This window comes from Monodon monoceros, unplaced genomic scaffold (genome assembly GCF_005190385.1).
Source record: "Monodon monoceros isolate NGI ecotype Baffin Bay Population unplaced genomic scaffold, NGI_Narwhal_1 Super_Scaffold_12, whole genome shotgun sequence".
NCBI lineage: Eukaryota > Metazoa > Chordata > Mammalia > Artiodactyla > Monodontidae > Monodon > Monodon monoceros.
This window is the reverse complement of record NW_021703768.1, coordinates 29927870-29954162: the sequence shown is the minus strand read 5'-3', so window position 1 is coordinate 29954162 and position 26293 is coordinate 29927870. Positions and strand designations below refer to the sequence as shown.

The 26293-nt window shown below is 44.7% G+C and overlaps 1 protein-coding gene across 1 annotated transcript; it reads left to right on the top strand.

Annotated features, from left to right (window-relative positions):
- Positions 1-1330: 1330 nt before the first annotated feature.
- CAPSL (calcyphosine like) lies at positions 1331-24512 on the top strand. Its single transcript, XM_029218896.1, has 5 exons — positions 1331-1400; positions 16799-16935; positions 20039-20216; positions 20506-20715; positions 24184-24512. Exons 2-5 carry the CDS (start codon positions 16829-16831, stop codon positions 24283-24285), a joined length of 597 nt encoding a protein of 198 aa, XP_029074729.1. The 5' UTR covers positions 1331-1400; positions 16799-16828; the 3' UTR covers positions 24286-24512.
- The last annotated feature ends 1781 nt before the right edge of the window (positions 24513-26293 follow it).

Sequence of the window (26293 nt, the reverse complement as noted above, 5' to 3'; positions counted from 1 at the left end):
GCTCTCAGTTGGCTTTCCATTGTCTTACTGATTAATTAAAAGGCAGATTTATCTGTCATTGGTAGTTCATCTTGTCTAAGTGATTGCTCCTTAATAGCTTATTAGTTTAGCTTAATAATTTCACTTAGTGAAAGTCAAATGAACGGCTTGATACCATGAGGTCAGCTGCAGCAAGAAGGGGTATTTTGGGATGAAATGGCTAATGGTGTGTGGAGAAGAAATTCAGAACTACCCTGGGGTGGCAGTGGGGAGCACATCTAATCCATGTCAGTGTCAGCACCATCTTAGTGCTTGGTAGTGGTCATGGGCCATAGGCAGGAACCCTCTGGAAACAGTATCTAACCCCCAAAGAGAGAAAAGGACACATTTTTGAATGAGTGGCTTTTTATTTGCACCTCAAATCACACCCTGTTGGAAATCCCCTCAACCAAGACAAATCTTCATTAAAATTCATAGAGAACATCACCCCCTTGACCTCCAGGGCAAGTCTGAGAAGTTGACAAGGCAGACATAGAGTCTATTCTAGAGACTGTAGAAGTCAATGACCACACTTGCCTGAGAAGACATGTAATGTGAGAACAGATCTTCATAGTTCTAGTCTCCCGTTCTTTGCATGACTTCATGATGGAAGCAAGAGAAGTGGTGGAAATGATGAAGGTAGGAGAGATGTCATCGGTACCAATTAGAGAGAGCATGGTTAAGGTGTTTTTTTTCCTAAACAGGGCCACTTCTCATCTGGCAAACTTGTTGTTAGGGAACAAGTGTAAAAAAAGACGAGAAGTGAAAAAAAAGAGGAGAAAGGTGAAAAGAAGACACCAAGGATGGGAAGAGTGGGAAATGAATCCTATCAGTGTGTGGCTGTGGAGAAGGAGGGAGGACTTTGAATCACCTGTAATTATACCTGCCTGCTCCCGTGTATTGTGGTTTTAAGTCTTACCTGATAATTAGACGCCATCTGGAGACAACAGAAGGGCAGGGAAGAGTTGCCTAAAGAAGTAAGAGAATTTGCTGGACATTATCTTATACAACCTAGGAGGCAAGTTTTGTGTCCTTCTAGAAACCAAACAACTGCCAGCCAACTCCCTGTTGGCTTCTCTCCTAAGGCCAACAGCTTGGGTTTTCACAGTCACTGGATTCCCTAGGCAACAGAAGTGTAAACTTGAGAAGAGGCAGGGCCGGGATAGGGATTGACAATGAGCTGAGCCAATGAGGCTGTAAGTTTGCAGCAGTGATTCCTAGACATCCAATTGGCAGGAAGAGGGTGGACCAGGAGGTGTGAGGACAGAAGGTAAGAGGGAGGAGGCAAAGGGGGATGGGAGGGGACTGGTCCTCCCAGATGCAAAAGGGAGCGTCCATAGTTTCAGTTCAAAGCAACTGTTGGCAACAGGTTACCATTCAAGGTAAATCAAAGTTTTAATCTATTATACTGATTTGATCACTTTTGTTTCATTTTAGCTAAAGAAGAAAGAAGACAGTAGATGTTACCTTCTAAAAAGAAAATCAAAAAGTTGATGAGCCTTCTTGGCTGTCTGTCTAGGGAGGAAATAACTTGGTACTGGGAGAAGCCTTTGTCATCTTTGCATAGAGGTACTCAGATAAAAATGTACAAAAATAAATTTCTTTCAGTAAAGGGGAAGGAAATAACCATCACTGAGCAGTCACTATGTACGGGGTACTTAAGTGTGAAGTGTCTGGGTGAATTACTATAAGTAGCCTGTAAGACCATTGATAAAAGTGAGCTTCAAGAAGGTTAAATGTCTCCAAGTCAAAAAACAATGAAAAAATCGAGCTTTGGTTCAGACTTTGGTTTACCTAACATTCTAAGTTGTGCTATTTCTGGGGAACCCTGCCTGCTGAACTGACCACTTAGAATTAGATAAGAATCAGAATTCTTATTAAACTGACACAGCATGTTAAAAATTATATTAGAGAGTTGCTTGGATTGATCATGAAGTTGAGAAGGACCTTAGGAAACTGCAATACCATTTATCACGGTGTCCACCTCACTTACCTCCAGTCTGGGGCATAGTTAAACCATACTAAGAAAATGGAATTCTTTCTTATTTTATAAAGTTCTTATTTTTTCCTCAAAATCTTACAACTACAGAAATCTTTTAAATTTGTAACTGTGCATTTTAAATAGTGAGGTTTAAATTGTGAACGTTCATTTGTATTTATATTCAAATAGTAATTATCTAATAACAATAGCAATTATTCATTCCAGTAAGTAGCAGTCTGCTAGTATTCTGTTAAGTGCTGAAGGAGACACAAAGCATACAGCCTGTGTCTTTAAGGACCCTTTAGTCTAGTAGGAGAGGCAGTCCTGAAAGCAAAGAGTTATGTCATAGTGCAATGTGGATGTATGTGAGCTCTGCACAGATTATACAAAGGAAGATGCAAGCTGTTTTACTCTGGAGAGAGAGGTTATAGGAGGCTTAACCATAGTGATTCTACAGGGAAGAGTAGGACTTCCCTAAACCGACAAGGGAGGGAGGGTGTTCCTGAAAATTAGACTCCCTGTACAAAGGCACAGAGATACAGAACAACATGGTGTGTTTGGGGAATGTGAGTGCGTCTAGATGCAGAATAGATTTTGGAGGGGTGGAGATTAGTTGAAACGGCTGGAGAGATAGGCAGGGCCAATGTATACATCAAATGCTAAGACATTTGCTCTTTACCTGTATACAACCAGGAGCCACCAAGGGGTCTTAGAGCATGAAGTTTGGATTTCCATCTTATAAAGATCACTCTGCTAGTCACCTGGAGGCTAGATTGGAGGCAGGGAACCAGCTAAGGGGTAATTTCAGTAATGGAAATGGGAGAGGACCAGGTCCTGGATTAAGGTGGTATCCATGGCAAAGGAGGCAGGGGAAGGAACAGATTCAGGAGGCATCAAGATGGTAAAAATTTACAGGAATTGGCTGGTAATTCAAGGCAGAGGGTGAAAAGGAGTCTAGGATAATGTTCAGTTAATGACTTGGGAAAATGGTGCTGCCATTTCCTGAGGCAAGGAATAAGGAGGAAAAGATGATGAATCTGGTTCCGGAACATTAAACCTGAAGTGTCTGCAGGTCATTAAAGTGTACGTTTTGTGTGGAAATTTGAAATATGGCTCTGAAGCTTAGGAGACTGGATGAGTTGGAATAAACATTTGGGATGAGTTGTGATAAACGGTGGATAAGGCTGAGATTGCTACGGGATTTATGAGAGTGAGAAGAGGATAAATAACTGAATCCTAGGAAACAGTAACATTTCAAAAGGCAGGCAGAAGACAAGGGAGAGACCAAATAGGTCAGATCTGAGAGGAAGGGAGATAGGAAGTTAGATTCATAGACATTGAGGGAAAAGAGTTTCAAGAAGGAGGAATGAATTATCATAAGAGTCAACTGCTGGGCAAAGTGAAATAGGGGTTAAGAGTGACTGTTGAAGTTGGCAATCAGGTTGGCAATGATGTCCTGAGAGTATGTTCTTTGGAGTGACAGAGTGGAGACCAGACTGCAGTGGACTGAAGTATGAATGGGACATGAGAAAGTAAAAAACTGAGACTCTTTCAAGTAGTTTGGCTTTGAAGGGTGATAGCTAGAAGGAGTCTAGGGTTGAGGAACCACTGCAGATTCATGAACTAAAGGGAGGAGCTGGTTATAGATATAGATGTGGGAGGAGAAATATAGGGATGGGGGAGTGAGAGGTACAAACTATTAGGTGTAAGATAGGATACAAGGATGTATTGTACAACGCAGGGCATATAGTCAGTATTTTATAACTGTAAATGGAGTGTAATCTTTACAGTTGTGTAAAAAATTAAAGGTTTTTAAACATAATAATTATAAAATAAAATCCACTGCAAGTACAGAAATAAATAAAGGGGGGAATTGGTGGAGAGGAGGAAAGGCATACCTGATGGCTGAGGGTCCAGGAGAGGTTGGGATCTATGCTGTAGGTGAGGTGATTATCCTTCAATGGGAGGAAATTCAGCACTCCCTCAGGGAGAGGGAGGACAAAGTCGAGTCTCAGAGACAAACACCTTTGTAGACTTGGAGGAGAGTGGTATGAGTGATTCATATCTGGTGGATCCATTTTTACTAAGAATTTCAAGATAAGGTGTGGAGGAGAGTAGCAAAGGTTTGAATTAGCCTCTGGAAAGATTGGAAGAAGAAGCTAATCAATGTCATGTAAGAGTAGAGCTGCATGTTTCTGAAGGCACCTGTTCACCCTGGCATGTGGGTTTGTTCAGACGCACTTTATAGCCTGCCTTTAAGGAGAGGACATGTAGACAAATTGAGCCAAGTTAGGCATTCCTAAGGCAGTGTGGGAGATTGACAAGGGAGGGCTGAGAAAGAAGGCGCAGGTTAGAAATGGTCAGAATGCTGTATTAAGGTGTCTACAATGGAGAGGGAAGGAAATGGGTCCGGAAAGGAAAACAAGGTAGGAAATGGCTGCGGAGAAAATGCAGGGTCAGGAGTCTAGAGGTCTTGTAAGGTCACATGTATCTATGGCTGGAAGAATGAAACTGAAAGGTGGAAAGAAAGTAGGTGTTGAATTTTGAACTTCGAGAAGAGACTAGCATTGACTGGTGACAGAATGTAGGAGAGGATCTTCGGAAGCCATATGAAAAGAGTGAGCAGATGAAGTTGGTAGAAGTCAAGGACCTCCAGGAACCTCATGGCTGCATGTTGGGTGGGCTGTCTAGATAAGCTCTGAGGTTTCCCAGATTGATGGGGCTACTTGGGTTAGAGAGGAAGTCTGTGAGGCAGGACGCAGAGTTTCAGTGATTTAGGAAGTGACAGAGCCAAAGAGGGACAAAGGGAGGATGTCAAGCTGGGCTGTGCTTCAAAGATGGATGTGAGGATGGTCATGATGTAGAGGTGGAGGGATGCATCCTTAGTACTTAGCATTTGGGGTGAGAAGTATCTTCCTATGAGAAGATTGCTGGATTAGAGGTCCTTATACAAATTCAGGTACCAGTCACACTCTTGGCAGGAAATGGACGGCTCAGTCAGAAAAGTTTAATGAAGGACAATTTACAAAAATGTGGATGGGGCTCAGGGACTTAGATAAGTGATGAGGAAATGCCCCAGGGCTGCCACAGTGAGGAGGGTGAATCGTCCTTGGACCTGGGGTGGCAGGAGGAGGAACAGTTATCTGATCTCAACAAGAGCTGCCTTTGGTGGAAGATTGCAGTCACTGACAACTGTGGCTTGGCAGAGAGAAGACCACGCTTTCTCCTCTTGCCCTCTGATCTCCTGCTGGTGCCTCCCATGGTTGGAATCCAGCTGGAAGCCTGAAAACAAAGAAATCAGGTTTATGCAGTTCATAGAGGTCAACCTCCTGTAGCACAGATGTGGCTGGAGAACGGGTCAGGGGAGGGGCTGGGCAAACAGAATATTGAGCTCAGCAGTGAAGATAATTCAGAGACTGAGGAGAATTAGGAAATTTATAGAGGAATAAGGGATTGAGGAAAGACTGTGTGTCTCTGCATGGCAGGAGCTCTTGGTCTTGAGGGCCATGCCTTGCCTGGTAACTTGTGGTGGTGATGGGTGCACAGGTGCAAGGAGGGGGGCGTTTAGTTCCTGGTTTCAGCTATTGCTTTCATCTCTTTAATTGATAAATTCAATAGACTTTACCCTACTGAATTTTCCTTGTAAAATTTTGGTTTTTATTCTGGTCTCAGACAGTATTGTATATTAAAAAAAAAATCAAGGCTCATAGAAGCAGTTTTCTATATTTTAGAAACAAACAAGCTGGCATTTGGGAGAAGATAGTATTACAGGATGATTACCGTGTTAGAGGAAGGACCATAGCTGCCTTGTCCTGACACCCTAATGTCCATGAACATTTTCAACGTTCATGATATTCTTTGGAGCAGATTTTCTTATACATCTCTAGCCATAATTCCATTGTCATCCGGGATCTTGTTTTCCCTCCAGTGTCCCTACATCTTTTCAAAACCTGAAGTCAAATAGAAACAAGGTTTTCCAGATACTTCAATGTAGAACATCATTTGAGTAAGCAGGGCTGTCCTTGGTTGAGAGGTGGATTAAAGATGCCCTCACTTTCTTTGGAAACTCTTCTTTTTGTGTATCACCTCTATCATTGACTTTGACCTCAAAAAGAGCTCTTCACATAGAAGAAAGCCATAGGCAAACGCTCTCCAGTAACTTACAATGTCAGTTGTTCTTACTAAGTGTGCTTTGGCTGCAATATTGCTAATAAGCTTGTCTCAGTTTTTATATATGAATGACTTGTGGTGACTACATGGTTCCTTGTGTAAAAAAATGAATATTTCTTGAAATGTTGTGGGTGATTTACAAAAGCCCCTTGGAGAAGTGGCAGGCACAGAAGATGCCACTCAGAACTTTGGTTCTGCTCCTTACGTCTGAACTGGGACAACCCCTCAATCTCTTTGTACCTCGGTTTCCTTATTTTGTGAAATAGGAAGAGTTCCCTTTAATGCATGTAAAAGCACTTTGTAAGCTATCAGAATTATTATCAAAAGTTACCTTGCACCAGACACATTTTCTGTTCTAAACAAACTGATAGTGGATAATTTGTAAAACACAGGCTACATCTTTAGCGGAGAGCCTGACAGAGCCCGTGCCCGATAACTGTCCCCTCTTGCAGTTGATGATATCTTTGGGTGGTCCCAGGGGGCTGCACGCTGTTTCTGTACAGGACCAGATACTAAATAGTTCAGGCTTCGTGGACCAGAAGGACTCTGTTGCAACTATTCAGCTTGGCAGTTGCAGGGTGAAAGCAGCCACAGGTAACACGTAAGCAAACATGTGTGGCTGTTTTCTACTAAAACTTTATTTCTAAAACTAAGTGAAGGGGCATATTCAGCCTATGGGCTGTGGTTTGATGTCCCCAGGTCTGGTTCATTTTAGATTATGTTTGCCTAAACTCCGGGTGTCCTTGATAACTGGCTGTGTTAAGGTGATCTTATTCATTTTGGAAGAACAGAGGTTGAGGAGTGAGAAATCGCCAAGGTGCTAACGTCTGCTCCTAGGACTTGGTTTAGTCTTCTCCCCCAGGGTGGTCTGGCGGCTCCAAATGCCTCCAAAACTCTCAGGCTCCAGATGATGTTGTGGAATAAGCTGATCTAGAAGTGCTCACACAGTTACTTTCTGGAAGGACTCTATTTTTTTCTGCCAGGCTGTTCCTCTTTGTAAACGAAACCTGGAGGATGGCAAAGTCTCCAGCCTAAAATTAGGTTTCCCAGCTGTCTTAGATCATCTGGGCTGCTGTAACAAAGTACTGCAGACTGGGTAGCTTATGACCCACAGACAGTTATTTCTCACAGTCTTGGAGGCTGGAAAGTCCAAGATCAGGCCCCCAGCGTGGTCAGGTCAGGGCCCTCTTCCTGGTACAATGATGGCTTCTTGCTGTGTCCTCGCGTGGTGGAAAGGGTGAGGGGTCTCTCTGGAGCTTCTCTTGTAAGGCACTAATCCCATGTATGAGGGCTCTGCCTTCGTAACCTAAGCACCTCCGAAAGGCCCCAACTCCTAAAACTACCATCTTTGGGACTTAGGATTTCATTGTACAAATTTTGGGGAACACAAACATTGAGACCATAGAACCAGCCTCCTTTGCAGGAGTGGCCAGTGAGATTTAAGTGAAAGGAGTTGGGTGGAGTCTTCTGGGAACCATTTTACAAAAGGCTGACTTAGCTGGGAAGTGCATTCTTCTTGCCCTCACACCTTTCTCTTTTCTGCTGCCTGGAGTGTAGATGTAATGGCTAGAGCTGCTGTAGTTATTTTGTAACTTTAGGCAACTTTGAGGGGAAAAAAAAAACCATGGTAAGGTAAAAAAAAAATAGTATTTTCTTGAGATGTTGATGACTACCTGAACTGTCTCCAGACTTCTTTTATATGAAAGTATACCTCTACCACTTTTAGAGAAAATTATTCTGTTTCTGTTATGAGTAGCTGGACACAATCCCTACACTGATGTTGGCATTCTGACATTGAATTTTTATCCATTAACACTTCTTGGTTTTCTGGAAGTATCAATTAAGACCATGCAGGTTGCAAATAATTAACTGGGTTTTTAAGTGTTTCTAAATAAACATTAAATAGACAAATGATTCCAAAAGGAACATTTTAAGTGACTGTAAAATAATTATTAAGTAGGTGATTTTGATGACTAATGTTGCAAGATGGCAAATGGTAGTCAGAGCTGAGGCTTTACTCCCATCTAAAAGTGGACGAAGATGTACACTTGGGGTTTGTCTTTGTAGTGGGTTCGAAATCACTGAGGTCAAGACCTCATGGCACCTGAAAAATGGGATATTTGGAAGTTACATGGCTGGTTCTAAGAGTGTAATCATAGAAACTAGGGAGTTTGGAAGAAAAGTTTATTTATTTATTTATTTGCATTTTGTACACAAATCCAGCCAAAGCTTTGCTTACCTTTGTGTAGTTTAGTTATTTTCTTACTCTGCTTCTTTAAGATCTGGCAGGCTGCCCGACTCAGAATAGATTGCAAGTAATTTCCTGGTAAAACCCCCAGAGACTCAAGGCAGAGCAGAGGGGAAGAGCGAGATGGAGAAAGAGACAGCAAGGAGAGTGCTGTTAAGACAGCTTCTACCTCCAGGTATTCCCAGGGGATGCTCATTCTGACAAGGACCCCTTAACCCTGGCGCCTCTGTGTTTATCTAACCTGGGCTTGTATCACACTGTGTTGGTTACATGGGTCCTTGAATATCATGCTAGGCAGTTTTCCCCACGTGCTTTCATAGCCCAAAATGCAGCAGGAGCTGCTAAATGTTGATGAAATTCTCCTGAGAGAAGAATTTTACTTCACCTTTTCTCCCAGTTCTCAGGGGAAGCTGAGACTCTCCTCACACTGGATTGCTAGTTATTTTACCCAGGTAAAGGTAGAGATCTAGGGTCAACCCAAACACTGCAGGAATAAGCTTTTGCCAGTTATACCAGTTAGGAATACTTTCGGCTGCAAGTAACAGAGGACCTGACCAACGATGTATTAAGCCAATAAGGGCTTATGTTTCTCACATGACAGGAGTGTGGAGTCAGGTAGTTGGTTATATCTGTTCAGTAGTTCAGTGATGTTAGGGCTGTAAGTTGATATCTCTGTGATTCCCTTGGCCCTTTCCTCACAATTGCAGAAAGCCTGTCACAGCTCCTGGCGCCACATTCTTGTTTAAGGCAGGAAGAGGCAAAAGAGATGGGAGAGCTCTCCCAGAGCCCTGAACACTTTTGGTTAAGTCTCTTTGGCCGGAGAGACATGGCCACCCAACTGAAAGTGGAATATAGCAGAGAAAAAAGATTGGAATCAGCCAGTTGGCAATTCTGGAAAATCAACTGTAATTCAAATTCAACAAAGCTAAAACTACCCTGAGGAATGTGAACTCCTGGAAGGGACCTTGGTTGTCTCACTCATTGCTGTTGTGTGGCACACAATAGATGTTCAATAAATATTAAATATATGTTGAATTCAAGACCAGAACTAGGGTGAGGCAAGGTAGGTCCCTGGGGCAAAATATTTAAGGAGACACTCTCAGCCTTGAGCAAGTACAAGGTTGATGTCTGTACAATCCTGAGATTTGAGGGTCACCTTAAACATTGTGCCCCAGCCATGTACCTTACCTAGCCCTAATCTCAATCCTGGTTGGATGATTATAAAATGAAATTTCAAGAAGATGTGTGAATTAAACACTTTATAATGATAATATTTATGAAATATTATTCTTAAATTGTGCCATATCATAAACATTAAATAAGGAATTAATTCACATTCCAAAGGTTGGAAGAAAGAATAAAAGACTATGATTTATCAGACATGGGCTCTAGGGAAACCTGCATATAGACAACAGCTGAAGCATGAGTTTTAAACATCTTGAGAAAATGTATTTCTGTGCAGAGAAAATTTGGTAAGATGCCAGACTTCAATGACATCTTATCTCCACAGTGTACTTACGTCATTAAAGGAGAGATTAAATACTGTCATATTTTAAATCTTATGCAGAGGTTGGCAATCCAAACAAAAAGCAGATTTTTCATATATTCATACATTGCAAAAATAATTTTAAAAATAATTTGTGGGGAAGAAAACCACCTCACACATCACTTAAAACAAGCAAACAATCAAGTAAACACTACAGCTCTAAAAGGAAAGGACTAAGTGAAATTGTTCATCTCTACCAGAGGGAATTTACACTGAGCCTTACAAGCAAGGACCCCGAGGTGAGACAGAGGGGTCCTGTTTAGGACCCATGAGTGCCCTGCTTTGCTCTGCACTGCTGTCCCCTGTCCTCCTCTGCCATGAAATCCTTTCAGCTCTCCAAGGGATCTCTTCCTTGAAGCCCTGTCTCTTCTTCATCTCATTTCGTAGTCCTTCTCTGAATTCCCAAAGCAATTTCTCAGCCCCTTGCCGTAGCTCTTGAACATGGCGGCTTTGACAGAAGTGGAGATCAGTCTTGACTCTGCCACTGTCTCACGGTACATTTTCAGGCAAGGGACTTCTATTCAATAAGACCCTCCATGTGAGTTGGCGTGCTGATGTGTGCAAAGCATGGAGCGAGGGCTTGGTCCCTGGCATGGTTATAATGGTCATTCCTGTCCTCTGTTCATGCCTGCTTCTTACCCTGTGCTATGCTATAACCTTTTCTCTAGCCTTTCCCCTCAAGGTCTTGCTACTGCCACTCGAGGGTGACTTGGTGTCTCTTACAGCTGAGGTTTTCAGGCTTTGGTGTGCGTTAGTTAAGACCATCTGGAAACGTGAAAGTGCAGATCCCCAGCACTCACACCTAGAGATGCTAATTTGCTGTGTTTGGGGTGGAGGGTGGGCATCTTTATTTTTCAATGCTGGTCTCAGCACCCCTGCTGGTCCCAGGTCTTTCTCTACAGCAGGGCTTCACCTGAGCATGACTGACATTTTGGACTGGAGAATTCTTCAATGTCAAGGGCTCTCCTCACATGTTTAGTAGCATCTCTGGCCTCTACTCACTAGATGCCTGTAGCGTCCCTCACCCCTGTTGTGACAACCAAAAATGTTTCCAAACATTGTCAAATGTCCCCTAGCAGGCAAGATCATACCTATTTGGAACCACAGCTCTATAATATCACCTGAAGAATTAGCACAGTCCCTCGCATAGCCAGAGGTGCTAAGGGTCTCTTTAGTTGAATACAGTTCAGCTGGGTTCAGTGAGGGAACTCTCACGATGTCAACAACATGGACACACACGTGTCATTATACTTTTCCTGGGGTTTCCCAGTCTCCACTGCAGAAACCACGTCTCTCTTCAAACCGTCTAAATCTTTCATTTCAGTCTCAGGCTACTCTGAGCACTGGGATCTAATATTTATTCCAGAGAGGCACTTTCTAAGGGGAAACGTCCTGAGGAGCCACTTTTTTTGTTTGTCTGTTTGTTTTTTGCCATCTACCACATAGTAATAACCAGTTTATTGAATGGATTGGAGTCAGTAGAGATGGTTTAATTTTCTCAATCATTGCCTTCAAACATGCTCTGTTGTAACTAAGATCCACCTCTGTGTTGCTGGTTGTTGGTTGTACACTCGACCCACCATGAGAGGGGGAGAGGGGATGGGAGGGAAAGAGGGAGAGAGGGGGAGAGAGAGAGGAGGGAAGGAGAGAAGGAGGGAGGATGTAATTCAGCGTATTACCACTAGAGGTCACCAAAGAAAACCCAAAAAAGTGCTGCCTGGGGCTTGAGAGTTTCTCTCTTCCCCAAAGATTCCGCTAAAAATTTTCTCTGAATTCAAGCAAGAGAAGTTCCATGAACCTCGCCGAGAATCATGAACAGACAGACCTCCATGCACGTTCAGCTTTCCATAACCCATTCCACACGATTCTCGAAAACCAGGCAGAGAGCTTTGGCAGCGGCAGGCAGCTGCGCGCCAGGACAGTGGGATGAAGGAGCCTTAACCCGGTCCAAAGCAAGGAGGCCTGGTGCCCATTGCCGCAAAGTCTCCTTTGACTTTGCTGCCGGCGGCTCCACTCGGCATGTGCCCCCAAATCTCCAGGTCTCTGCCTCACGGGGGTGGGTATGGGGAGCGGTAAGCAAGAGCTCTGTGTGGACCCCTGGGACCTCTCTCCCTTCGCTGCCCGGGCAGTTACTCTGCATCTCGGATCTCTTTATCTTCTCTGTCCCCACCGCCAATACCTTCTTCGAGGCAGCATGACCTCTCACCTCGTTGTCACGAGCGTGGTTTCACCTCCCACTGGTCAGCCTGTCCCACCCTCCTGTTCATTTTCCACACTTTATCCAGAGGGGTCTTTTACAGTACAAATTGTCGCCCTCTTACTTAAAACCCTTTGTGGTCTCCTGCTGCTTTCAGTACAGAATCCAGACTCGCTACCATGATGTCTCAGCATCTTGAGGATCTGATGCCTGCTGACCTACCTGCCCAGTTTCACGTTTCTCCGAATTTCCACTTTCCAAATTTCCTCCCAGCCTCCACGGCTCTATCTTACCCCCGCCCCTACATACACCCCTATTCTTCAGTCAGACTAAAATACTTGCGTTTCTCTCGTTATACTCCTTTCTCTCTCACTTTGGCCTTAGCAGTTGGGAAATCGTGCTCTCCCTTCTCCTATCCCCGCGACCCTCACCTGGACGACCTCCACCTCCTTTAGGATTAAAGGTTAGACATCAGCTCCTCCTCAGACAAACCTTGAGGAAGCTGCTTAGCCGCCTCTCCTGAGCTGCCGCGGCTCAGCTGTGGGATTGCTGTAAGCGTTGTCTGTCTTTCTCCCTCTTCCCCCGACTCCTAGCACAGCGCCCCGCACTGATTAGACGTCTGTTGAAGGAATGGACCGAACTGGTGCCTGACCCAGGGACCTGCGCAGACGCGGTGCCAACACGAGGTGGCGCTGCAGCCACGTGCATCGGAGGGCAGCCGCCTTCCTGCTTTGCGCAGGCCCGCCTGGATGAGCTCTGATGTCACCACGCGGGCTCCTCCGTGCTCAGAGAGGGTCTTCTGGAATCAGGGACGGTTGTTCAGTGCTGTGATACCTGTGACATATGTTTGGGAACAGGCTCTTTCCCTGGTGCCCTCGTGCAAACTTCAGAAACTCTGACTATGGCCTTTCTTCACCAAAACCCTACCCCATCCTTCCTTCTTCCAAAGCCCCCAGTTCTTAGCAAATTTTATGTTTCCTGCCTTGCTTAACTAGGGGACTTAAGTACTCAAGTTTACGATTCTAAGCTATTCATTCAAGGGCTTGCTTCTTGGAGTAATCTGCTCCAACTGGTGCCTTGAAAATATCACATGATAACTATTAGCTATTTGTTGATGAACTGGGTCATTAAATGATTAAAAAGGGTAGTTAACATGGGCATTTCAAGTACCATGATAGGCTGGGTGGCAGGAGAGAATGTAATTTTTTCCTGGATATATCAGATTAGACTCCAGAGGTAACTGCTGCATGGTCACTGGGTAGGGTCGGCTGCAGAGATGGGTCAGGTGGGGTGTTTTCCAGGACTCCACCCTGCTCTCCTCTGCGTGGGTGCCATCACATTGTGCTTTGAGATGCTTCTGTAGTATTTCACAAAGGTGGTGGAGTACAAAGAGCCCTGCTTGGTCTGAAGCCCTGAGTTTCACTGTTGGCCAGGATCTGGGGGCAAGTTCCTTGACCAACACAAGCCCTGGTTTTCAAGTCGCCAGAGGCAGGGGTGGCACTCGATGACCTTTCAGGGTCCTACAGTCCTAATGGTGTGTGAATTTCTGTGAGCCACACTGACCGTGGGACCTGGACAAATCGCCTGATTCTTGTGCTTGTCAATTTCTTTACCTGTGAACTATGGATCATAGGAGTAATTAGCTCATAGCGTTTTTAAGAATTGAGATGAAATTCACATATGATAAGATCAGCCATTAAAAAGTGTACCGTTCAGTCATTCTGTTGTGCAACCACCAGCTATACGGTGCCATCGCTCCAAAAGGAAAGCCTGTCCCCATTGAACAGTCACTCCCCATTGCCCCCTCCTCCTAGGCCTCGGCAGCAACCCATCTGTGCTCTGTCTCTGAATTTGCCTCTTCTGGAGAGCTCATATACAGTAAGTCCCCTACATATGAACCTTCAAGTTGCGAACTTTCAAAGATGTGAACGTGCGTGCCAGCCCCTGTATGCCGCCCGTTGTTTGTACTACTGTACTTTTCAAGGTACTGTACTGTAAGATTAAAAAAGTTTTATTTTTAGTGTTTGTTTTTTATGTATGGATTATTTGTGTGAAGAGTATTGTAAACCTATTACGGTGCAGTACTATATAGCCAATAGTACTAACTAGTATACAGTGCAGTACTAACTATAGTACCGCTAGTTGGGTACCTAGGCTAGCTTTGTTGGACTTATGAACAAATTGGACTTACGAAGCGCTCTTGGAACAGAACTTGTTCGGATGTAGGGGACTTAGTGGAATCATACAATATGTGACGTTTTATGTCTGGCTTCTTTCACTGAGCATCACGTTTTTGAGGTTCATCCACTATCAGTACTTCCTTCCTTTTCGTGGCTGAATAATATTTCTCTGTAGGGACGCACGGCATTCTGTTCATCCATTTGTCCACGGGTGGACATTTGTGTTGTTTCCACCCTTTGGCTCTTGTGAATGGTGCTGCTGTGAACAGAGTCCCTATTTTCAATTCAGCTCAGAGGGTTTTTGTGAGGATTGGATGTGTGCTTACCACACAGTGGGAGCAGACAAATGTTAGCGATTGAAGTTGTTAACATTATCCTGAAGGCTTTCAAAGAGGGCTTCTTTCTCTGGCCCTGTCTCTCGGATCCGGGAGGCAGACCTCACTTTCTTCCACCCTCTCCACTCCCTTTCTGCTGCTGTGGCTGGTGTGGGAAATCAGGGCAGGTAGAGGAGGGTGGGAAAGGCAGGGGAGAGGCAGCGGAAACAAGGATGTGGAGGAGAGTGGCTGGGACAACGAGTGAGCAAGTGGCGCTGAGAAAGGGGAGGGGCAGGAAAGACACAAGGTCCCCGGTGTATTTAGAGGATGAGCAGGGCACGTGAGGGCTGCGTCCCTAGTTGCTGCTCTTACAGTGGGAGGGGAGGGCCGGGGCTGGTTGCCGAAGAGGGCCAGGACCAGGGATGCCTCAGGCCAGGACCACGAGGGCGGGAGTGGAAGATGGCCGGACAGCGAACCGGTGGCCTCGCGCGTGAATCCTGAGCACAGGATTCTGGGTGCAGCTGAGGGATTCTGTGGGGTGGAGTCAGGGCTGGAAGCTGGGGACAAGCTCTGGGAATTGTCACCTTGAGATCAGGTGACAAAGCAGTAACAGGCGAACTCAGGTTTTAAGGAAGTTAGTGCTGCCGGAAAGGCAACCCATCTCTGGAATTCCGGGAACCTCTGCTTTCAGGGCTGGAGGAAGCAAAGAACGGTTCACGTAACTTCAGGCGGAGCAATTTTTTCCCGATGTGGAGCAAAGCGCTGGGGCCTAGACAGGCAAAGCCCTCTTCTCGGCCTGGCGTCCGAGAGCCCTGAGAAGAGCCGCTCCCCTTTTCATCCCTGTGAAAGGCAAGGAGGAGGGAACTGCCGGGTGGCTGTGCTTCCCCGAACCATCTGCTCTGGCCTCGGCTTTCAGTCTGAGATTCCCTCTCTCTAAATAACGAGAACTTTGTGGGGAGACCTTATGGATTGTACTGGAGGCAGCAGCCTTCGAGCGTGTGAGGGTTGCCATCGCTGATGGATGAAGAGCCAGCACGTGGGGGGCTGGGGGGAGAGGGGAGCCTCGGAGTCAGTGGCAGAAGCCTTCTAACACCAGTTCTTTCTGCACCCCGAATGCTGCTCTTTTGCACATCCGTCAAGCTCTCTTGCTCCTCTCATTCACAGCTCACCCTAAAAAAGAAATTTCTAGAATCCCCCATTTACTGGGTCAGTGGGCTCATAAGAAGATTAGTGTTCCTGGAGCAGGGCTGGAATTTAAAGGTCATTTAATCCAATCCTTTCATTTAACAGAGGAGGAATCGGAAGCCCTGAGATTTGTTCCGACCTCACCGGGAGTGCGTTGCCGTCAGGCCTAGATCCCGGGTCTCTAGGCTCCCAGCGTGTGGCTTTTCCACCGTTGTGCGTGTTCTCAGAGCCCCAGCCCGGCTGCAGGGTCAGTACAGTTCGTTGCGTTGCTCAAGAGACCTCGCAGGGGGTGCTGCTTCCCTGCATCTATCCTCTCACTTATTTCTGAATATTTAAAACACAAAAGCCAAACTGTAGAAAAATGATATACCTATTCTTCACGAGAGAGAGTCTACTTACCTTTTTTCTGTGCTGAGAACCTAGTTAGGTGTTAATGGGCACTAACCAATTAATACAAGAAAACATACTAATTACTGGTAGGAACCATCAAGGCCCAATACTGAGAATCTCAGTGAAGACAGAAGCAACAAAAATTAATCTTTAGACCAAAAAAGGAGAATATTAAACCTGGAGTCAAAGGGAATATGGAAAATTCTAAATAAAAGAATGAAGCATATAAGATTGGCTCAAAAAGAGTTTGGTGAAATGAGACTTATTTTTTATGGCGGGAGGAGTGCTTCTGAAAGATGAAAGTGTATCGGGGATGGCTGTATGTTTAAAACTATTGTCCAGGCCAGAGATCAGAGGTTCTCAGGACTAGACAAGCAAGGAATAAATATGACAGGACATAGTTGGTGTAGCTGAAAGTTGGAAATTCTGGGAGGTTTGAGAAGGTTCTCGTGAAGTGGATGAGAGAGCGTGCTGTGAATCTCCTTCTCAGCGAGACTGTGGTCACCCTGCCCTGTCAGAGGCAGGCGAGGAGGCCTGAGCCCCGCTGACTCGAATGGATTCCCTCTCAGATGGCGGGGACGGCACGCCACGACTGAGAGATGGCGATCCAGGCCAAGCAGAAACTCACCACGGCCACTGACCCCATCGAAAGGCTCCGCCTGCAGTGCCTAGCCAGGGGCTCCGCGGGCATCAAAGAACTTGGCAGGTAGGACCTGGCCTGTGGGTGGTGGGAAGATGGAGGAGGAAAGCAGGGTGCAGCCAGATGAGGCGAATTCTGGCTGTGTGGCCTCGGGCACTCACTCACTTCCTCCTGGGTTCTCAGCTCCTTGTTTGTAAAATGCAGAGTTTGGAAGCACTCATCTCTGAGGTCCCCTGTGACAATTTTTGGTTCTTAAGTGCAGCTACTGGGACAACTCGAGGTGAAGGTAGAAGCGTGTCTAGGTATTAGAGACACCTAGCAGGGCAATGAGAGAAACACTCCCTAAAACTGTGGCAATAGGGGCCAAATAATCCCAGGAGATTGGAAATAGTTCTCTATGTTATACACTAGGACCTTGTTGTTTATCCATTCTACATGTAATAGTTTGCACCTACTAACCCCAAACTCCCAGCAGGGTTCAGGAGAGGCTGAGAAATGCCTTCTGCATGCCCAGAAAAGGAAATGGATATGCTATAGAAGTGTTCACTGAGCTTAGGGTCAGAGGTTTGGTGTGAATAAATATGGAAAGTTCTCTAATCTTAAAGAAATTAGGGGCCGAATTAGAAGAAGGAGGAAGGAATACTGATTTAGATGCAGTTGCAGGTTTTGGAGTTCCACTTGCAGCAGTGGTGTCTCCATCACTTCCAGGGGCTTCGGAATTGCCTGTCAGATAATCAACAGCTCACTGCCCATGGGATTCCCCCAGCTCCATAGGAGAACAGCTTCTGTTCCCGGCTCTCTGAGAGTGGGAGTAGACCTCAGGACTGAGAAACCCGAGTGGAAAGAGATTGTAAGCCTCCCGAGGGCAGGTCCTGAGCATTATCTCTTTCCAACAGACTAAATCCAGTGCCTGCCATGTGCCAGGCATCGTGACATCTTGGGGGATTCATGGGTGAACAAGGCTTCCGCTGGACTCATGGAGGACTTGGACTCAGGACACTGAGAGCCACAAAAATGGGAATCCTCCTGGTGTGAGAGTTATATGTTAGGGAAATGCAGGATGCCATGCCAGGGGCCTCCAACCTCCCTTCTGGAGGCTGCGGCAGGCTTCACTTCTACTGAGCTCTGGAATGTCACTTTCCACAGTCCCCCAAATCTCAGACCAAGCTGAGCTCTGTCAGAAGCCCAGGCTGTAGCCAGGCTGTCACAGTCCAACTGGAAGACCAGTCCACTTCCCTTTAATATTGTATCACTCCACCCTCTACCTCTTTCATCCTGGGGCCACATTCTTGTCCTCGGTGCAAACCCTTCATGACCACCACCCACGGTCCACTTCCTGGCCCATTCAACTGAATGCCTCCTGCCATCTATGCCATCTCCACCCCACACCCTTACCAGCCCTCCCACCGTGAACCAGTTTATCGTGAACAGACACCGTCTCATCCTTGGCCGTTTGCTGGAACGTGCCCTCTGCCACCTCGCCTTTACTGGCCTTGCGCTTTCCTAAATTTCTCCTCAACTCAAGGGTTGGCTGCCCCTTCCCCCTTTTTTTCTTATTATTAGACTGGGATTTTGTTTCTTTGAGGACCACAGAAGTAGAGTGCCATTTTCATCATGTCACATCACGGATGCATGCGTACTATCAACATGGCTTATCCCTACTGAAGTTGACCTTGGTCACCTGGCTGAGGCAGTGCCTGTCTGGCTTCTCCCGTGTAGAGTTACTCTCCCCGCTGCCTTTCCATGTTGCACTCTTTAAAGGGAAGTCTCTATGCAGAGTCCTACTTAGGGTGTGGGGAGTAGGCTTTGCTCCTTCAGGACAGGGAATGAACATAATTTATTTGAAATTCTTCTGCAGGAGAAACGTCTCTCCTCTCACATGTATTTATTCAATCATTTACTTAAACCAATATTAACTCATGGATATTCATTTTATACTTTGGTTTATAATTGAACACTACTTATTGCTCAAATTGTTCCAGTTTTGGCCTTGGGAGCTCTTCAGTTGGCTTCTGTGTCCCTTTGATGTATCCCCATCAGTGTAGAGTTTTTTCCCCCTTACTTTCTGGTATAAGGTGCTCCAGTCTCATCTTGCATACTTCCTGCCCCAATTCTAGAATCAGAGATTTCTCCAAGAAAGTCAGATACTTTTACTGGAGAATTGTATTAGAAACCAAGATCTAGGCTCTAGATGTGCTGGTTCTTACTGGGTTGTTACTTCCAGGTCCTCTTAGCTAGAACAAGGAAATATATGTGTTTATACTAACCCATGTATGTATGTATATGTATATATGTATGTAATCATGTATACATTATATATTAATCATCTATGTTTATAACATGAGTTCATACTGATGTCTCCAACTCAATCCTCTACCACATGGATCAGATCCTTCTAGCTTACTGCCCTAGCTTAGCTATAAATCCCCATTCCAACAGTGAGAAGCCAGGCTCCCACCATCCACCAGCCATTCATTTAATTGTTCAGTGCTATGGTACCCGTATAGCAATATGATAATTGTTAACTCATATCTCCACAGGAAATACCTTTGTCAACTAGAGTACAGAGGTTAAGTGCAGTTCTTTTCGTCTTTAGTCTTACAAACTCTACTCGCTTCCAGAGTTACTTAAGTCGGCATCTTCATCTCCCCATCCCCCTTCAGTGAGATTGCCTCAAACTTTTAAACAACAGTTAGATTCTCTTGTCACGGTCTGCATTCCTTCCTGGGATCCCCTGAACTCCTAACTAATTTTAATGTACACATTAAAGTGCACTCTTTGTACTGTGAGGTTCTATGGGCTTTAGCAAATGCATGTCCTGTATCTCCCTTTATAGTATCATACAGAGTAGTTTCACTGCCCTCAAAATCCCCTGTGCTTCACCTAATCTTTCTCCCCTTCCCTTCGTCTTTTTACCACCTTTATAAGTTTTGCCTTTTTCAGAATGTCATATAATTAGAATCATACAGTATATTTTTAAAGGTTTGTTTTCTTTTCTGAGAGACTGGGAAGAGGCTCACCAAATTTGGGAGGAGGGTACAGAGAAGAGTCTAAGACTTGTCTTTTACTTCAGAAAAACCTTGAGAGTGGTTTTCTTCTGAAATCTTTATTCTTACACCTTGTTCTCTGTGTTTTTTCTTCTTCTTTTGTATGTGTGTTTTATCTTCAGAGTGTTTCGAATTATGGATGACAATAACAACAGAACCCTTGATTTCAAAGAATTTGTGAAAGGGTTAAATGATTATGCTGTGGTCATGGAAAAGGAAGAGGCAGAAGAGCTTTTCCAGAGGTTTGATAAAGATGGAAATGGAACAATAGACTTTAATGAACTTCTTCTCGCATTAAGAGTAAGTGGTCCCATGAATCACCGTATCTACTGGGTTTGGCTTTCGAGTGGTTTGGGTTGGCTGTTGTGAGGCTTGGTTTTCAGAAGCTGTTAGCACACCATGGGGGAGGCTGGCAGGAGACCGAGTGCAGGCTCAGGGATCTTTTGGAGCAGTCATAATGCACAGCCTTTAGCAGCACACAAACAATTGCACGTCACTGAAAGGAATAAAATATTTCATCACAGATGACACAGGAAAAGCTCATCTGCTTGTGTATGTCTGTATATGTGTTTTTTTCCTACGTATCTAGCCTCCAATGTCCAGAGCCAGAAAAGAGGTAATTATGCAAGCTTTTAGAAAGTTAGACAAGACTGGAGATGGCGTGATAACAATTGAAGACCTTCGTGAGGTGTACAGTGCAAAACACCACCCGAAGTACCAAAACGGAGAATGGACAGAGGAGCAAGTGTTCCGGAAATTTCTGGATAACTTTGACTCACCCTATGACAAAGATGGAGTGGTGAGTGAAAGAGCTTAATCTAGTGAAATTTCTTCTATCCGATCTGTAAGTGTAAATGGGAAACAGGCCCAAAACCTTAAAAATACTTATACCATATTTTTTATAAATAGAAGTAAAATGTTTCCTTGGTGACTATCTAGAAAGCTGAGAACAAAAGTAGTAAAAATGTGTGTGTGTGTGTGTGTGTGTGTGTGTGCGCACATATATTGGTAGGGGAACCACATACAGCTAAATACCCATCACCTGAAGACTGTGGTATTTTGGTTAAATGTTCTATTTCATGGTTGCCGTATGTACCATACACAGCTAGCCTAATTCCAGGGAATTTGATGATAATAACATACATTTAACTTCAAAATGAGACCATAATTCAATGTTAGAGAACATGATTCACAGAGCATTTCAGGATGCTGCATGCCTTTTTCATACACCCTTACGAGCATCATTTGTCATCACACTTTGCTACATGGAAATGCCATTTCAGGGAAGTGTTCAGTAAAGGGAATGCCAGATAACAGAATTCACTTTGATTTAATCTTTGGTGGGCTTTGAGATGAACTCACATTTCTAAACTCCAGTGAACTTAAGGACAAAAGCAACCACGCATCTCCAATAACTGGTGTCTTCAAGTTACAAATGTGTCACTTGGTAGGGTAAGGAATTATTCCTCCATAACTGTGTCTAGGCTCAGATGGAAATGTCCTCTGTCTTTTATCAACAGCCAGAAATGGGATTTTTTTTTTTTTTTGCGGTACGCGGGCCTCTCACTGTTGTGGCCTCTCCCGTTGCGGAGCACAGGCTCCGGACGCGCAGGCTCAGCGGCCATGGCTCACGGGCCCAGCCGCTCCGCGGCATGTGGGATCTTCCCGGACCGGGGCACGAACCCGTGTCCCCTGCATCGGCAGGCGGACTCTCAACCACTGCGCCACCAGGGAAGCCCAGGAATGGGATTTTTAACCCAAGATCAGTTCTGCCCTGAGGTGTCCTGAAGGTTATGGTTATGGGGAAGGGAGTTCTCTGCGTGGCTGAGGCAGATCCCTGGGGAGGGTTACTCCTGACCCCTTGGCCACACAGGAAGGACTTAGTGGGACAGTGAGCTGGAAGCAGAGATGGTAGAAAGAAACAAGCCTTCTCATCCTGAAGGGAATTTCCCCCAATTTTTTTTTTCCATGAAACTTTGTGGTGAGTCCTATGAGTGAGGGGAGAAGAGGGTAGGAAGGAGATCTTTCTGTCCTTTCTGCTGACATTTTCCTGCCAGGGACAGAGAAATACCCTTCATTTTAGCCTGAAGTGATTGCAGAGGTGGATAAAAAAGGAGCCTAGATTCTGTTGGGCAGCCAAACGCGTAGGGACAGAAACAGCAGAACCGTATGTTTTCTTCCCATATGGCTGCCCTTTGATCTCTGAGATGGCAGTGGAAAAAGAGTCAACTGCCATTTCCCCAAATTAGCCCAACTCTACATGGGATCCCAGGGTGTATTTACCTCTTTTCTGCAGGTGGTTCCTCCTCGTTGCTGGGGAAACCTCAGCTGCCCTTTTCTCTAACCCAAGTCAAAGTAGCCAGTTGTTGTGATTCAGTTGATTTAAAGCTCTCACCCCATTTCTTTTGACATTTACCTTCGCAAGCCACATTAGGTTCTCAAATACTTGTAAGGGTTACTGGGGTTTTTAGCAGTTACAGCATTTGATGTCACCTGAATTTCACAGACCCTGGATAAATCCCCAGCTCTGTGCATGCTCACCATCTGGGGAATGGATTCATAATGCAGGTTGCTGGCTACCCTGAAGAACTGCAGAGTCTGATTTTTTTTGGCTGGGCGTGGGAGGAACGGTTGAAGCTCAAGGATTTACAGTTTTAATAAGTATCCCAAATGACTCTTATTCACATTTGTATTTGAGATCCTTGCCTCTAAAAGATCCAGAAGTGCCTGATTTATTATGCACAGGAACCTCACTTAGCATAATTATGAATCTAAGGGATATTTATTGAGTGCTTACTGTCTCCCAGCCATTGTGCCAAGGACTTTACAGGGATATTCCATTTAATAGACATAATGAAAATGTTTCTGAAAAGTGATATGCGATTCACACTTTTCCACGTTGAATCATTTTAAGTGCACAAGGAACTGTCAGTATAAAGGAACTCCAGATGGAGCTTAAGGTTGGATAACCGGGGAATGCAAAGGAGGACAGAAATAAAGAAATGCAAGAAAAGAGACATTAATGGTATTCTAATTTTTACCAAAGCTATGTACATATATTATTTAATTCTACTTCCAGACACTGATAAGCGCAGCTCAATTAGTAGCTCCATTCAACGCCTATCTTCCTACTACTTTTTGCTATTTTGGGGGGACAGACAGGTGGAAGAGGTCAGTACAGGGAGGGAACTGTGGATCCTGAGACTTTTTTCTCTGTTCACTTATAATTTCAGCAAAAAAAGTAAGTGGGTCGTTCAGCTTATGTGATTCTTGGAAGAGATAGCTGTGTTCCCAAAGACTCGGTGGGAGAGGAGTTTGCTGTTATGGACTAGAAAGGGGTTTTGAATTGTTTACGGATTTCACTTTTTGTGATGATGTTTTCAATCTCTCACGACACTGAAATTTGAGGGCTAACTAGAAAAACAATAAATTTCCAAAACAGCCATCATTATTGTGTCTGCATTCTCCCACATAAGCAAGTCTATACTTGGGGCTACATTCACTGGTTATAGAGATCAAACCAGAGGACAATTATTTCCCTCAATCAACCAATTGTGTTAGCCAATATGGTTGAATTAGAGTGTACGTTTCACCTCCACCTCTTAAAGAATAAATTGGTAACAGTTTTTTCTTTTTTCTGGAAGGAAAGTAAAGTAAAATCCTAGCACAGATAAAAATATTAGTTGAAACAGGCATGGGAGAAGAGAGAACCCAAGGGGGCATGGAGCAGGGGGTATCTTTTTAACTTCCTCTGTGCCTAGAATGAGTAATATGTATCTTAAAAAAGCATGAAGCCAAGGAGTGTTTAACAAGAAATCTGTTTCCTTACCCATAAGACCGAGCTCCATTTTTTGAAAGGTAAAACATTTCTTGTCTTGACACAAGGACACGAGGTGATGTTTCTGACGTGTCACAGAAAGACGGTATTCACTGTGGTTAAAGAAAAGTTGTTTCTTATTCTGAGTTTCAGCCTTGCTTACGTGAACAGATGGGCTTCTGCTCTTAAAGGAAGACAAGACCTGTATCTCACTTTCCATTTAGGTTGGTTTGGAAATTTTCAAGACTTTCTTCCCCTCTCCCCCTCGGCCACCCCCTCACTCCATCGTCAACCTCACTTTTTCTCTTGTTCTAGATCTGTTCCTCAGCTGTGTCCCTAAAAAGCCTCCTTGACTGAAATTTCCCTCCCATTTACAGGTCCTGGAGATGGGCCTCCACTGAAATGGTGAGAAGCAAAGTTTTGTTTTCGTTTCTTACTTTTCCACTGTAGGTGACCCCCGAGGAGTTTATGAACTACTATGCTGGGGTGAGCGCTTCCACTGACACCGATGTGTATTTCATCATCATGATGAGAACTGCCTGGAAGCTCTAAATGTATGACCTGGGCACCAGGGATTTGAGTGCTGCCATGTGGCTCCAAATGATTAAACATCAGCTCAAAACCAGGATCATAGCTGAGTTCACGTTCACCCCAGGGTTTCTTCCGTGCTCACGTACAATGCATTTTCTAGGGCAGAAATGAAGAAACTAAGTATTTAACTGTGACTTCTCTGAGGCTGCTTCTTTAGCTCTAAAATAGGAATTAGTTAAAATAAGTTCTGAAAATCTCCTAGAGCCAGGCTGATATATTCAGGTATCTAATAAACATTAGATTTCTTCCTTGGCCATTAATAAAAGTTTAAGTATTATCCCACCCATGCACCCAGAGTGTTTGTCCATATCCTATTAGATGGTCCATTTCTAGGTGGAAGAATTCACCTATTTTTATGAATGACTGTAAATCTTCGTGTGTCTCAGTCCCAGTTTGGGGACCAGAAGGAGACCTCACGTTAGCCTCTATTTCTATAACTGAATGTTGAGTTTCTCTGCCTGTGGTTTCGGGAAGCCTCTGTTTGGTGAATAGATTTAAAATGACTTTTTTGGGTCATTTTAAAGGCTGGTGTGAGACTGGAGACCATTTCCTTGAGCAGTAGAGCCAGGACTGTTTCTGTGGTTAAATTCTGAGGCTGGGCTGTGCTCTCAGAATTTATGTGGGACATCTCAGCTGTGAGTGGGCAGATCATATCAGTGGTCTGCTGGAGTATTCATCTCTCCCCTCCCTGCTGTTGGCCCATCACGCTGAAGTCCCCACCAGCACAAGGAGGTGGGGCATGGCATAGACTAGGATCACAGGCATACTCCAAAGCAGCTTTTCCATCCTGACACTTCGTGTCTCAATGCCTTCTCCTCCAGGTCTAAGCTTTGGCCTCATATTGTTGATGTGTGAGCAACTCCCCAGGAAAGGCTTCTAAGCGAAGGTAGCCCCTGCTGCTGGAAAGTAGATACTGAAACTGCAGCTCTCTCTTTGTGTGTCCTGTTTCTGGGCCAGAGATAAAAACATGGTGACTAACCCTCTGGCTATGGTGCCGGAGGGAATGACCTTGTTACTCAGGGACAGTCCTTTTTGTCACTCTGTCCCTGGCTGCACTCATTCCCTGGTTCGGGGACATAGGTTGGGGTAATTGTTCCCTTTATGATCTTATGTATTTAAGTGGCTCTGGATTTAGTGTCGGAACACACTTGCCATTTTTTGTATCAATTCATTTGTTTACTTTTTACTTCACAGATTTGGAAGTTGGGATCAGGATATACATTGGTTTAAGAATTGTGAAAACAGATGTTTCCAGATGATAATGGTAGCAATCATCAAAGAGGACGCCTTGCTTTGTTTGTTGTTGAGAAGCTAAACTCTCAGTTCCCCTGGTGACAGGCTAGAAAAGAGACCTTTTTCTTGAGGATGAGAGCATCCCCATATCATGGGAAACTAGCTTTTGTTTTGCAAATTAATGGCACAAGTCTGGTTTTCCATTGGATTTATTATGTAGGCTTATGTAGATGGTGCGTGTCCAAAAGATGCCAAGTATTATGAAGAAATATGTAGGAATGATGTAGAAAGCCAGAAGAAACTATGAAGAAATGGACAGGGAAAATATCCATGTCTTCTGCATCCTATACCTTGCAGATTGTGACTAAGGAGAGGCCCCCGGTTATCTGCGCATGGTGAGTTTCAAGCCTGCTGCTCTAGATAATTTGTGTCTTTGATTCTGGGAATGACTCATGCCTCTGCTTAACTGGGGCCATAGAATTAGCATGTGATTCTGAAGAAGGACTAGGTTGCAGCTATCAGCTTCATCTTCCCCAGTAGTACTTAGCTTCCTGTCTAATTGGGGCACAGGACACTGCTATCAGATTTCTGATAATCCATGCCTCACATGGATTATTGGGTCACATTAAGTCACCTCCCTTCTAGCAGGTTAGGTTCTGGACTGCAGCGAGGATTCCACCACGGCCCCCCCACCCTCCGGAAACCAGATCTAATAACCTGATGGTCAAGGATCACT